The sequence below is a fragment of the Penicillium solitum genome (assembly GCF_028829755.1).
Source record: "Penicillium solitum strain IBT 25940 chromosome Unknown utg000001l_segment0_segment0, whole genome shotgun sequence".
Taxonomy (NCBI): Eukaryota; Fungi; Ascomycota; class Eurotiomycetes; order Eurotiales; family Aspergillaceae; genus Penicillium; species Penicillium solitum.
In genome coordinates this window covers 4,537,067-4,550,319 of record NW_027072121.1, presented here as the reverse complement: position 1 = coordinate 4,550,319, position 13,253 = coordinate 4,537,067, and the positions used below count along the sequence as shown (strand labels likewise).

General features: G+C 47.6%; 3 protein-coding genes across 3 annotated transcripts; 2 read left to right on the top strand and 1 right to left on the bottom strand.

The window, feature by feature from the left end:
* Positions 1–3,768: 3,768 nt before the first annotated feature.
* N7455_001713 (ankyrin repeat domain-containing protein) lies at positions 3,769–4,814 on the bottom strand (the record flags this gene model as incomplete). Its single annotated transcript, XM_065604096.1, has 2 exons — positions 3,769–4,688; positions 4,757–4,814. The coding sequence occupies 2 exons, from the start codon at positions 4,812–4,814 to the stop codon at positions 3,769–3,771; spliced, it is 978 nt and encodes a 325-aa protein (XP_065462587.1).
* A 1,637-nt stretch (positions 4,815–6,451) lies between these two features.
* Positions 6,452–8,887, top strand: N7455_001712 (uncharacterized protein; the record flags this gene model as incomplete). Its single annotated transcript, XM_065604095.1, has 3 exons — positions 6,452–6,869; positions 6,949–7,286; positions 7,340–8,887. The coding sequence occupies 3 exons, from the start codon at positions 6,452–6,454 to the stop codon at positions 8,885–8,887; spliced, it is 2,304 nt and encodes a 767-aa protein (XP_065462586.1).
* A 607-nt stretch (positions 8,888–9,494) lies between these two features.
* Positions 9,495–9,701, top strand: N7455_001711 (uncharacterized protein; the record flags this gene model as incomplete). Its single annotated transcript, XM_065604094.1, has 1 exon — positions 9,495–9,701. One exon carries the CDS (start codon positions 9,495–9,497, stop codon positions 9,699–9,701), a length of 207 nt encoding a protein of 68 aa, XP_065462585.1.
* Between the last annotated feature and the right edge of the window lie 3,552 nt (positions 9,702–13,253).

The following is a 13,253-nucleotide window of genomic DNA, read 5'->3' as shown; positions in this document are numbered from 1 at the left end:
AAATACCGATATACCTCCCTAGGAGTCGACGGGCTAGTCGACTAGGTCGGCGTTAAGGAATATAAATAAGATAGGGGAAAGTAGTAATCCTTAAGCTAGCCTAGCGTTTACTAGCGGAGTAGTCTTAGTACGGAAGTTGTTAAACCTAATATTAGTATACCGGTCGCTTACGAAGCTTATAATCCATTTTCTAGCTATAATTAGGATCTATCTTACCTATAGCGACGTATCTAGGCTTATCTTATTGACTCTATTAAAGGTACCTTTAAGGTTGAAGGCGATAAGGGTCACTATCTTATACTTATACTAGGCTTTATCGATCGTACTAGATAGTACTAGTAAGGCTTACTTAGTAGTCCTACCCAGCCGTCCGCTAAACTAACTATTTAGTAGCAAGCTATACTTCTCCGCTAGATAGGATAACTATCGGGCTATTACTAACTCTAAGAGCTTACTAAGTATATTAAGAAGTAAGATTAGGCGGTAGGTACTAGGTTTTAAGTAATCAGGCTTACCTAGTTTTCGTAAGATAATAATTTTTACGCTCCTCTACTATCTCGGATAGTGCCCTAGTTCTATACTCGCTATAAAGATACTAAAAATAAAGGTCTTTAGATACCCCTAGAGCTTTTGCCAAACTAGTATCGGTAAGTTATCTTCTCCGGGCGCTATATTCTCTTTAGCTACTTTCAGTAATCGCTAAATCTCCAATTCTATAATCGGGTACTACAGGAGTTCTATTACCGGTAAGATAGGTAAGTTGTACTTAGGTAGGCTTATAGCGGGGAAGAACGCGTCTAGGAATATATTCGCTTTATCTTCGTTTTAAGTATACTCCTCCGTACCTACTCGTAGTATTAGGACATAATCCTATATCTCTCGGGGCTTTATATATATTATAGCCTTCTAAAGCTTCCCTTTACTAGCTTCGTCTAAGAACTATTTCTAGTATAAGGACTTAGCTTTCTCGATAGTCCTTATCTACGCTCGTCGTTTCTGCTATATAGCTTAGAAGGCAGCCGTGGTATTAGTATGCTCTCGTCCTAGGTAGGCGTAGCTTACCTGCCACCTCCTACGTAGTTAGTTAACTTCGACTTGTTAGGTCTTAAGATCTACGGTGAACCATCGCTTAGAGTATAGCGTGGGGCGTATATCGGGTATAAACCGGTCGACCGCCTAGGCCGTCGGCGCTATAAGGTTTTCTACCACCCGGTCGAGTATTAGCCGGGTCTTGATCTGCTTCTATAGGTTCATCTATCGGGCTACTTCCTTACCGATCCTGGTCTAGTCCGCGCGCTTATACGCCTTCCTTACTTGGACGTTTGGCCTACTCCGGGGTTGAAGGTTCTATTCCGAGTAGGTAGCGCGGTAATCGGATCTATAGTTTTCGTGATATAGATGGTATTTTATGAGTAAGTCCGGGCTATCTGTCACCGTCTGGTTAATGGTCGAGTTCTGCCCAGGGTTATTGAATGCCTAGTAAGTCGCTATCCCTCGAGGGAGACAATTGTAAAGGTTGTGGGCTTAGAAGAAATTGATCAGGTCGCTAGCGTCTTTAATAAATCTAGGAGCGATATAGTTATTGCCCTACATTGGATGGTATCGGTTGAAATCACCGGAAACAATAATACTAGTCGCGTACTACTTATTTTGTATAGTAACTGTGATAGAGTTTTGTATCGCCGTGAGGGCTGGTAATGCTGACGAGTCGTTGCCCGTAAAAAGTGGTACTGGAGGTATATAGACCGAAAATACTAGCGTTTAGAGTTGGCTGTCTAGATCTTAACGGCCGCTACATCTGGGTGGTCGTACGGTAGTTGGTGATGTAATGAGGTAGAAATTCTCGATTGATATAGAGTAAGCTACGAAATCGAAAGGCGTCGGTCTGAGTCGTAGGTCGGTATAACCGCTAGCCGCTGTGGTTGACATACGTACGGTATATCGTAATAGATGGCTCTTAGATCAGTAGAATATCTAGCTCTAAGCTCTGCGGATCGTTAATCAGCGCCTCCATTCTCGGTCCCGATTTCATCATATTTAACTGTAAGATGCGGAGGTTCTTCTCTAGTATCTAGTAGGGTTGGAGGTCGATGGTGTTGGGTACTATCGATCGCCCGTGGGGTGTTCACCGCTACAATCCAGACACCGGGCTCTTAATCTAGGCGGGCATCGTTCCCGCTTATATTGTCCTACGCAGTATCCGCATCGTAGTGTTTCCTTGCATGACCATGCTAGGTAACCGAACCGTTGGCACCGGAAGCACCTCTTCTTCTTGATTTCGCGTCGTTCAACACTAGTGATAAGTTGTCCGCTGATAAGGAATCCTTTTCGAAGTATATATTCCACCCCCTCTAGAGAGTTGAACCAGATTCCCGGTGATATAAACTTCCCTAGAGCCTTGTCCTTTGCTTTCATCCATACTAGTTCTTCGATATGGAGGTCTTGCTCCGCTAGGTCGTTGTCCGCGATGATCTTCTCCGCCGCCTAGGCGGCCCCTATCTCGATATCAAATTCTTCGGTGGGAGTCCGGTATACGACGACCCCGAACCGTGGCTTCACCAGCCTCGTGTTATTGCCTAGCTTATATAGCCAGTCTGTATTGCTACGGGCAATCTCGGCTGACTCCGTGTTCTTGAATCGAATGATGTAGCCGGTTTTAGTAGTACCGATACCGGCTACTTGGGTGTCTTAGGTCGCGGTGTCGCTCCGTAACGCGGTACGAATATGGCTGTTGGCGGCGTCGACGGAGAGGTATCGTCCGAACGTGTTTCCATCGCTACTATCGTTGTCTCGTGGGTCCACAAATGTCCTCTGGGTGCTGATTCTGACGCAATCCTGGTCTCTCTCGGGTCGTTGGGAATTCACCAGGGAGGAGCTATTGCCTCCCTCCGCCGCGACGGCGGCCCAGGTCTTGGTTGCTGTCGTCGGGGGGTTGGTCTCGATTTGTGTCCGCAGCGCCTTCACCTCATCGTGTAGCTTCTCGTTCTGTTCCTGAAGAACATGTTGGTTGTGCTTGATCTCCTGGAGTTCCTGTTGGGTTGCTGCGATGGTCGCGGTTTGTTGGTGGATGACGTCCTTCAGTGTGCCGATCAGTTTCTACACCTCCTTGGTGGTGATTCGACCGGCTGGATCCGAAGGACCGAAGGCATCTCCACTCCGGGTTCGTTTCCGGTTCTCGACGGTGGTTCTGGTTGAGAGGTCTTCCCCAGTGAAGCCGTTGGTGGTTTCTTGAGTTTTTGTGGGAGGGCTCTCGGGCCCTCCCGCGTGTGGGTCCGCCATCGGTCAGGGGTTAGTTCCCGCTCGGTACACAACGTCGCAGTTTTGTATCAGAGTAATCTCTCGATTTTACAGACGCCTCAGGACCACCCAAATTGTGTTAGATTCGAAGCGATCGGATCATACCGGTTGCATTTCGTACAGTATTTCCCGAAACTGGTGTCACCACTTGCACTCTTCGATTGTTTCTCAAACCCTAACTGCCAAGACAGACTAGTCTATATTGAGAGTTATTCCGGAGTATCACTGTTAGTGGGCCCTGTATTGTGTCTTACATAGAGTAATGTGGATATTTAGCCGCTGTATTAGTCTGCAAGTCGACCTAATGAGCACCACTTCGGAAGCCTTTGTTCCTTGGTAGAGGTTGATTTTCACATTCAATCGCCAATGGTCGCACCAAGATGGCGCCAAGCTAGCCCCTTTAAAGTATGAACCTTTACTGTATGGGAATGTGAGTTTCAAGCCCGTTTATATTGTTTACGAATTCCTGATTTATCGACCAGCTCGATTCCAAAAGCTTCGCCACTCGCTCCACCGTAAAAGCTCCACCACCGCTTCATGGCCATTCTGCGTGGCGACGGACAGCGGTGTCCAACCGCTGGAGCCTTCCTCTGGCTGCACAACAAGGTGTCCAGTTTCAAGTAAACATTCCACCACCGCCTCGTGGCCCGCCTGCGCAGCCCGCAACAACGGTGTCCAGCCGTTGGAGTCCTTTGAATCTGCATCAACACCCTCGGTCGCAAGTAAAAGCTTCACCACCGCTTCGTAGCCATGCCATGCAGCGACATACAGCGGTGTCCAACCATTGGGGTCGTCCTTTGGCTGCAAATCAACGTGTCCAGTTTCAAGTAAGAGTTTCACCACCGCCTCGTGGCCATAATACGCGGCCCGGAACAGCGGTGTCTCGTAGGCGCATTTTGAATTCACATCAACACGCCCGGTATCAAGTAAGAGCTTCACCACCGCTTCGTGACCGTGCTGAGCGGCTGCGAGCAGAGGCGTCTCGCTGTGGGAGTCTTTTGAATCAGCATTAACCCGCCCGGTCTCAAGTAAGAGCTTCACCACCGCTTCGTGACCGTGCTGAGCGGCTGCGAGCAGAGGTGTCTTGCCGTGGGAGTCTTTTGAATCAGAATTGACCCGCCCGGTCTCAAGTAAGAGTTTCACCACAGCCTCGTAGCCCTCGCACGCGGCCCAGAATAGTGGTGTTCTGTCGTGGTCATGGATATCAGTAACCCCAACTTGAGCTCCATTTTGAATACAGATACGAGCTGTCCCGTCCATCCCCCGCTGGGCCGCCCATAATAAAGCGGAACTTCCTAGGTTCAACGAATTGTGGTGATAGAGGAAGGAGTTGAGGGGAAAATAGCATTTTCGGCAAGTTCGAGATAACGAACTGATGTCCTTTTCTTTCTCTAGAAAACTTGCAATCAGGAAGAGTAACTCCTCGGGTAAATGAATTAATGCTTTTTTATATCCTCACTCTTGCCGAAGAGGCGCTGGGCCGTGGTCGCGGGGTCAAGGGGTGAAGTGGCAATCATAATTCAGGGGTCGTGGTTGCTCAGATTGAACTTTTGAGGGGCCGGCCGGCAGACTCTTATAGCCTCTACAATCACGTTCTCAGAGATCGGAAGGAACAGTCAGGGGAAGCGGGGAGGTTTGTCCCACTAACAAGTGCAGTGAAATTCGAAATTGATACAGGATGGATTGAAATCAGTTTCACCACTTTCAAAACACGCTATACCTATTAAAGTTCATGATCCCCGATCTTGGCAGTATTTTATTTTCGGTTTCAATGATAAAAAACAATGGCGTATTAGTCCGGTATTTATTTGAGCAGCAACTTCTTACAAACAAGCCAAACTAAAGAGACACTTGCCTGGTTAGTTGGATATCTGGCCAGACCTCGAGACCTCCCGAGGGCATATACCCTCTGCTCAATTAAGAGATAAAGTTATCTTGATGGAGATCCGGGCACGCTGGGTTATAAAATGCATGTAATTTGGGGATCTAACAGTTCCTGGGAGCTTAGTATGTATCACTTGGCGTAAAGGGTCGTATAGGTGATCTAACAGGAATATTGATACTTGGGTCTATTCCCAATACGATATAGAGGATCTTGGCATGTGGTTGGGGAATCAAAAGAAGAGTGCAGGTGGTGACACCAGTTTCGGGAAGTACTGTATCACAGGACAATTGTACGCGCTAGTACCGAGGGAATCTACCGCAAGGCGAATTGATTGATTGAACCGATATACCATCGTTGAGAAGGACTATACCTGCACTAAGATTCTACACCTCAGTTCCACAGTGCATGCTACTCTTTGTCAACATGTTCTTTAAATTGTCAGTGAAACATCATTATTATGGTTGCAATACAATATTCATATTTCCTTTCGATTAGCATAACCTATAATCAGATGCTTATGGAGTGCATTTAGTATGTCAGATGAAGCGAATATGCTACAGTATCTCTCGGGTAGGTTATGAAATTACCGTGCTGATTTTGATCTGTATTTATTCAAGGGATCTCTTTTTGTCCTGTTTGGAATGCGGCCTATGTAGATTTCAATCAGATATCGGACCCGATAATCAGGCGTCCAGTCTTAGAATAAGTTAGTTAACTAGTTAACTAACTAACTATGCGACGTTCTCCCACTACACTATGTATGAACCTTCCCCCCAAATACTTCGATTGAACTTACAGCCTTGGTATCTAGAGCCTCGTAAATTGCGCAGAATATCAGACTTAGGCCAATGGAATTAGGAGGATACTGAACGGCGGAAGTGGTGTCGAGTCAGTCCTTAACTCAAAAAGTTGTTTACCGTCCCTATTCACACCAGAATAAACCATCAAAGCGTGTTGGATATGCTTAAACATCTATAGTTTCGCCTTTATGGGACTCAACGATCAACATAAAATGAGTGATCCGCGGGCTTTGCATGACGGTTATCTCTGTCTCAATTTTATTTTTACTAGGATTTGTCGACATCAGTGTAGATGCGAAGCCCTCATGAATGATACCTATCTTCTCCCGGTATTGCTCGAGTTGGCTCCAGTTCCATTGATGAAGTCTAGCTGACTGGCCCGGTCTTCTCACCTCAAGCTCGTATAAAGCCTGCACTTAGACTGTTCCTCCGAGGCAATCCTTTTCAGCAGACTCACCTCCACTCCAAAATGCTGCGTCTGACGCAAGCTCAAGTGGAAGCGGCGGAGCACGAGCTCTTTACTAGCAGTAAAGCCCGCTTCCAAGAATCTGCATGTGTTGACATAGACTGCCTTACATTCGAGAAAAGCTTCCGCCGGCAGATGAATGACCGTCAAAACATTACTCGGCTGAAACGAATTATAAAGACCCAAGGTTGTCGCCGCCTGCCACCGGAGTATCATGTGCCAGTTTTGGTCGACGCAGAGGACTGGCAAAATAATCGTGTACGATTACGGAGAATAGGAGACAGTCTTCCTCAATTGGATGTAGACATTGGTTATCAGCTTCGCGCACAAGACCACGAAAACCTCATTACGGCGGCTCGGAAGATACTTGGGCCGGGAAACCGGTGGTGGGTTGTCGATGTCTACGTGACTGAACAAACAGGTGAGTGAAGGGGTTGCCGCTATCACGCCAAATACGATAATTTGGTACAATTTGACACTCAGTTTCAACTAACCTGTAGAAGGCAGTGGTATGAGTAGCGACACGTTGCTTCAAGACAACTTCATTCGCTCCCTCCGAGAAAGGTTTCCTAACGACCGTCGGCCTGCGGACCTAATTTATCAGCGAATTCGTTACTACGAAGGGCATCTGGGAAGCCCCCGCAACAATTTAGCAGCAAGCGACTGGTGGGCAGTTCTGGAGAGGGTTTCTGGAAGCAAAAAAGGCCGATATTTGAAATCATTTTTGAAGCATCCCCGATTTCCCGACGCTTTCGATCAGCTGCTTCCCATTGAGGGTTTGTGGGAAGGTATGAGGATTGGGCTACTTCACAAGTTAAAGGCAATGCGGTGCGACGAGGTATGGTAGGGGTTTGGCTATTTGCTCTGCTAGATATACTGACAAAATATCAGCCGATACTTTGCTACTTGAATCTCATTCGAGAAACTTTTCTTCATTTGATGGGTGGTAATAGTGACTTGTTGTCTCTTGTTGATGGAGTCAGTGTCAGGTTGCTCATGTCTTGTACCCCCAAAGTATCCGATACAGATTTAAAATTCCTGGATGGCCGTATGAATCCTGAGACCTACGATACCGGCTTGCAGATTTCAGAAGCTGGCGCGAGAGATGAAATGCTCTTCCGGGATATTGAGGACCCTCATTTACGTCGCAACATTTGGGAACGACTGAGGAATATTGACTATCCCATTCCCACTCTGGAGACGTTTTTCAAAGACAGGCTTTGGCTGGAAGTAGGCCAGAATGTAATGCAGCAGCTGTTAATAACGGACCCGAACCCAGATCGCAGAGTCACTATTGATGAAGGTATTGGAGGACTCTACAACGTTAGTATTCCAATGACTATACCTTTTCGGCAAGATCGCATTCGGGACCAGCTTTACGAGCTCTGGCGCTTCAGCCTTCAGTACGGGTTTGAAATGACCGGGCCGATCTATCGGCGCCGTCTGCCGCGAGCGGCGCGTGGAACCCAGCGCCAGCCAATCCCCGGGCTGTCCCCGAGATCAAACGGCCCTGATCAATCCGTTCTTTGGCAACATTTCTTCTGGCTGGCTAGAGAGCAGAACTTTAATGTTTCTGTCGCCGAGGGAATCCCGATTGGGCCTGCCGACCTCCCTTCAATTATGGCATGTGATTACCCAGAAAACAGTGAAGAAGACGTGGCAATGGGCAGAAGACGTGGAAAGCCATATACGGACTCGGCAGAAGCAGACCGCTATGCTTTGTCGCAAGTGTCTTTGGCAGAACCTTGGCTGGTAAGACGAAGTACAGCAAACTCGGTTACCGCAGGTTTTGTGCGCCGTTCCGTTTTCGAGGCTTTTTTTGGATATCTTAAAGGAGGATCCTCCGAATGGCCTACTGTAGACTCTCCTTCCACCGGGCTAGGGATTGCCCCGGGGATTGACTTTCTTGGAGGGGATAACATGTTGGTTGGCGAATCTTCTACTCAAATGCCGTTTCAGAATAATACAGGCTCTGCACCCCCTGTCCTCTCGACTGAGCAATTCGAAACTCCAACAGCCATGCAGTTAGACAATTTCCGACCAAGCATTATCAATTTGAGGTTCTTCTTCCTTGACCAACCAGGCGAGAATCGAAGAATGCCATATCTTGAACCTATTATGATGAACCCATTTTTCGAAAGATTATCAACAAAGTTCACTATATCCGACCCAGGCCGCAACAATCGTACACTACCAGGTGGTGCCTGTTACGCACACTATGGGAGCAATACTTTCAGTCCATTACACGCTACATGGCGACATTATGTGCCGACGGGATCAGAAGAGCAAGAACAAAATTATCGCAAAAGGAGGCGTGAAGGTGGATTGGATGAAATGAGACAGGCTAGGACATGGCTGGAAAATGAGCTCAGAGACCTCGAAGAACAACAAGGGGCTAGTTACGTTCGAGCTCTTGACATTGTAGAAGAAGAAATATAAAGTGGGAATTCAGCTCTAAATAAAAAGACTCAACTTTAACGCATACGAGGTATGGGCTGGGCCGTATTTGAGATCTACAGTATGGAAAGATGGATAAGTCTACTTACCCGATTGTTCGCCAAATTTGGTGAGTTAAGTGGACAAGGGTTAGTGTCGGCCATTGGATACATGGCCATCGATGATATTTGCGACCGGACCATGCAGGCAGGCGCGGGCTGCACCATTGTCAAAAGCGACATTAAAGACTCCTTCCGAATGGTCCCCGTTTCCGAGGATAATCAGCATCTCCTTGCCTTCCAGTGGAAAGATTCCACTTATATCGAATGCTGCCTCCTCTTTGGTCTTGTAACGGCCCCATTTCTTTTTAACCGCTTCGCTGAAGCCCTCCCCTGGGTACTTCAATGCTTTCTGCCTGCATTCCACATCAACTATTTCCTGTATTACTTCATCGCCATTACTCAGTCTCGCTTAATGTCCCAAACCTGTCGGTCTTTTTGACGAGGTCTACAACGGAGTCACCAACTACTTATGTTTGCCACGCAACACCACAGAGGACGATCAAGGGATCCGTGTTACGGCTCTAGACATCCATATAGATTATGTCACCATGGAAGCTCGCCTGCCGCCAGAAAGGTTGTGCCGCGCCACGTTGGACGCCGCAGCTGCTCTCAACGCATGGAGTGTTTCCCTCAAACAAACAGAGAGTCTCACAGGCTTATTAACCTTCTGCTCAAGAGTTGTCCGGCTAGGAAGAACATGGCTACACTCTCCTTACACTTTCCAAGCCGTGGGAGAAGTGCGCGTCGCCGTATAACTTACGAGGTAAATGACGATTTGGAATGGTGGAAAAGCTCCTTATCTCTCTTTGATGGCGTACTCCTACTTGACCTTTGCCACCGCACCATCACGCATATCTGCACAGATGCCTCCAATACAGGCTAGGGGCTTTTCTTCTTCCCATCCAAGTCTATATTGTACTGCTGGTTGGCCCATTGTCACCGACTTCATCCAAGCAATGCTGCCTCACTTGCCCTTGCTCAAGACACACATGCGCACATCAACACCACCGAAGTAGACGCCATTCTACAAGGCTTCTTACTCTTCAGCCACCATTGGCTTCATCATACTCTCGTTATCCACACGGATAGTTGTTGTTGTTGTTCAGAGGTATGAATTGTGTTATTATTTCAGAGGGATACATGAGCCTATATATACAACAATAAGCCAAGTTGATTTGAAATCAACTTGGTCGTCTGTATAGACACTTCGGAGCTAATTCCGACGGTGCGGCTTGGTTCCTGATCTGCACACCCTCATATCACAACAGTTGTCGGTGGTAGTTTACCACTAAGCCTGTTTTGGACAGGATCCACAAGAGAAGCTTACTAAGAAGCAAGCCCCTGAGTCTGGCATGTATATAACAGGCGGACGGATGTACAGTGGTGTAACATTAATATTTGACCTCGAGTACTTAGAGATGATCTGACCGCCTCTTCATACCGCCTATGCTATACGCTGGATATCCAGTCCAATGCCATGAAAGTGGCTTGAAGAGATCTAGTTTCTGGTATTGCTTACTGCTAATATGAGGCTATGTTTGATCAAGTAGCCGGTATCATTATAGATAAAGGATAGCATACTGGCAGTTCAATTATATGAAGGCTTCTGCCGGCAGTAATGAAAGTGGATCCAGGTCGATGTACCTAAGGTCAAATATTAATGTTACACCACTGTATTTGGAAGGACAGCTGTTTAGTGATAATCCATTGCTACGTACGAGACCTTACCGATCCATCGACCGTCGACAATAGTTCCACGGCCCACACGGGACTAAGAAAAGGCTTCCTTGTCGATTACCTACTGCACCTCTGAGAAGCCTGCTGTCAACAAAAGAGGGTCGTCATTTTACTAGTGCGCCCGAGGAATATTCAGCACCCCCTCTGCCTGATGATCGTAAGGCTCTCAACGACCTTATTAACCTCATTCCTATTGATTCTGCATTTTCTATAGTACGTAGAAAACATACTCTCAAGTACTCAATTGGCTATGCCCGTACTAGTCCGTACTGTAACGACCAAGTTCCGACACCTGCTTATGCTAGCCGCGGCGAGAGACATCCAAATCGTGCCACACTGGCTTTCCTCCGGGAATAATACATTAGCAGATGCGCTCTCACGTAATAATTTTGCAGACATTGCTAACATTTGTCCCCACTGGCAGGACCTCTCGGCATTGAGCCGCCCGCGTGGTTTTCTTCCAGAGCTCCTCAACTCAATGCAAGCCATCTAAAGCTGCTTTGGAATGGACTCGGCGCCAACACGCGTTCCGTCTACCTGTCTCTTCAATGCATCTTGGAGGAGAATAAGTACACGATGATTAAGGAATACAGTACAATAGCCAGGCAATTCGCAATTGAAACCTGACCCAAATATTAATACAGAGAACTTCGCTGTGGTTGAGGTTACGAATATCGACTAACTTTCCCGAATCTCCATCCTCGTTCTCATATCGGCTTTTTGGGGGTATTGAGATCACTGCCTGGTCTCCCATATTATTCTTGGTCACTTTTTGTCGCACTTCCGGGTATTGTAGTTCAACAAATGCGGGCTGAGTCGACCAAGGTTCTTCCGTTAGCTTTGTGCCACGGTCACGTCGTCGACACTGCATCATGTACCCCACCTGCACCAGGTGGCTTGGATGAAACCGACGTTCGAGACGGGCCAATCGCCGGCGCAGGGCTGATCTCGGCTGCGACTCTATTGTGACGATGCTCTTCTTTCTTGTTCCTGCGAAGTTTGCCGGCGCCTACTTCATATAGCTTGGCCTGGATGGCCGCAAAAGTTCGTGAATGGCCAAGTCATTTCTGAAGTGGATCTCAACCTCTTTCTCCGGTAGATGTGACCGTGATTTAAACCATCTTGGGAGGCGGGCCTTTCGCTCGGTAGTCCATCGACGGCTATAAGGTAAATCTGCAGCCTAGTTACAGATGCACTCCACAAAAGGCAAGACGTTCGGGAGACTCACGCTTGTTATGTTCAAGTTTGCTCTGTACAGCTGTGTCTGATGCATCCGCAGAAATCTCGCAGGTTGGGTGTGATAGTTGCCCTTTCGGTTCAGCCGCCGGGCGTTAATGAATTGTGTGTGTGTGTGTGTGTGTGTGTGTGTAGCTATCCTACTAGAAGGCTTTTGGGTATGTGTTATTCCAGTCTGTTTGGAGTAGTTGATCAGCTTTCAACAGTCTAGTCTGATGGTTCCGACGTAGCTTCGTCACTACATCGATTGCCAAGTCGTCTTTTTGTCGTCACCCTGGGGTAAGCGTTGTCCCCAGAAACCCCAGAAACCAATGGCAATGATCTAATAAGCACCCCGCGGAAATCAGGGGTGTTGCGGAGATTGTGCGGGGTGTGTGGGCCGCATATCGGGGTTGCGGTGGGTTATACTCATTGAGCCCTGTATGTGACGACATCAGTGAGCAGCTCGAACCTATGTTGATATTCCGGCTATTCAGAAGAAGAGTTAGTCTTGCATTGCTATCATCAATGGAGGATATCAAAGCTTCTAAATCGCTCACTGAAGGGGAAATCTTTGGTCTGGGCTTCAGCATAGGTCTCAGAATGGTCTGAGCGAATCGACCTACCAAATGGAGGACCCGCCCAACACTGGATGCTCTGAACCCACCATTGAGACGCTTTATTTTCCCATGAGGAAGCCTTCCCATACCGGTGTTACCCCTGTTCCGTCCTATCATATGTAAGGTATTCGTAGCTGTCTTTGTCAATGTTCCCATTCCCGACAACTTTCCCCCAGCCACAGTTCGTTAGTCTGTATCATCGATGGGACAATTTTCCACCACAGCAGAGCGAGTCCCCCATGGTGCTTCCAAGAAGCATATGGGCATAGAGATTGATCGAATACATCCGCTCCAGGTCACAGTGCGGCTTATCCAAAGCGACAGCCAGAGAGTGCGACGAACTGGGTATAACATGAACATGTAAATCATAAACTCTCGTCCAAGTGATAAGCCTTAGTGACTCGGATCGTACAACAGCGCCCCTCATACTCCCGTCACTCGAGTCGAATGCGAAGCGACCAATCTTGTCTGGTCGAGCACCTCTTCACCGATGCCATCGCAAGCTATCTGTCCCTTCCTCATGACCGCTGGTGGCATGGACGAGAAATGACTGGAAGGTTCACATCGTCTCGGTCCTTCTCTTAGTCGACAATATGCACCAGCCATGCGCTGATATGTCTACCGATACAAAGACCAAGGCATAATGGGCCAAATCACCGTCCGTCTCGGTATTCGAACATCGTGAAAGAACAGCCTCCTTGTGGATCGAAATACTGGCGTCCCAATGGGTGATCC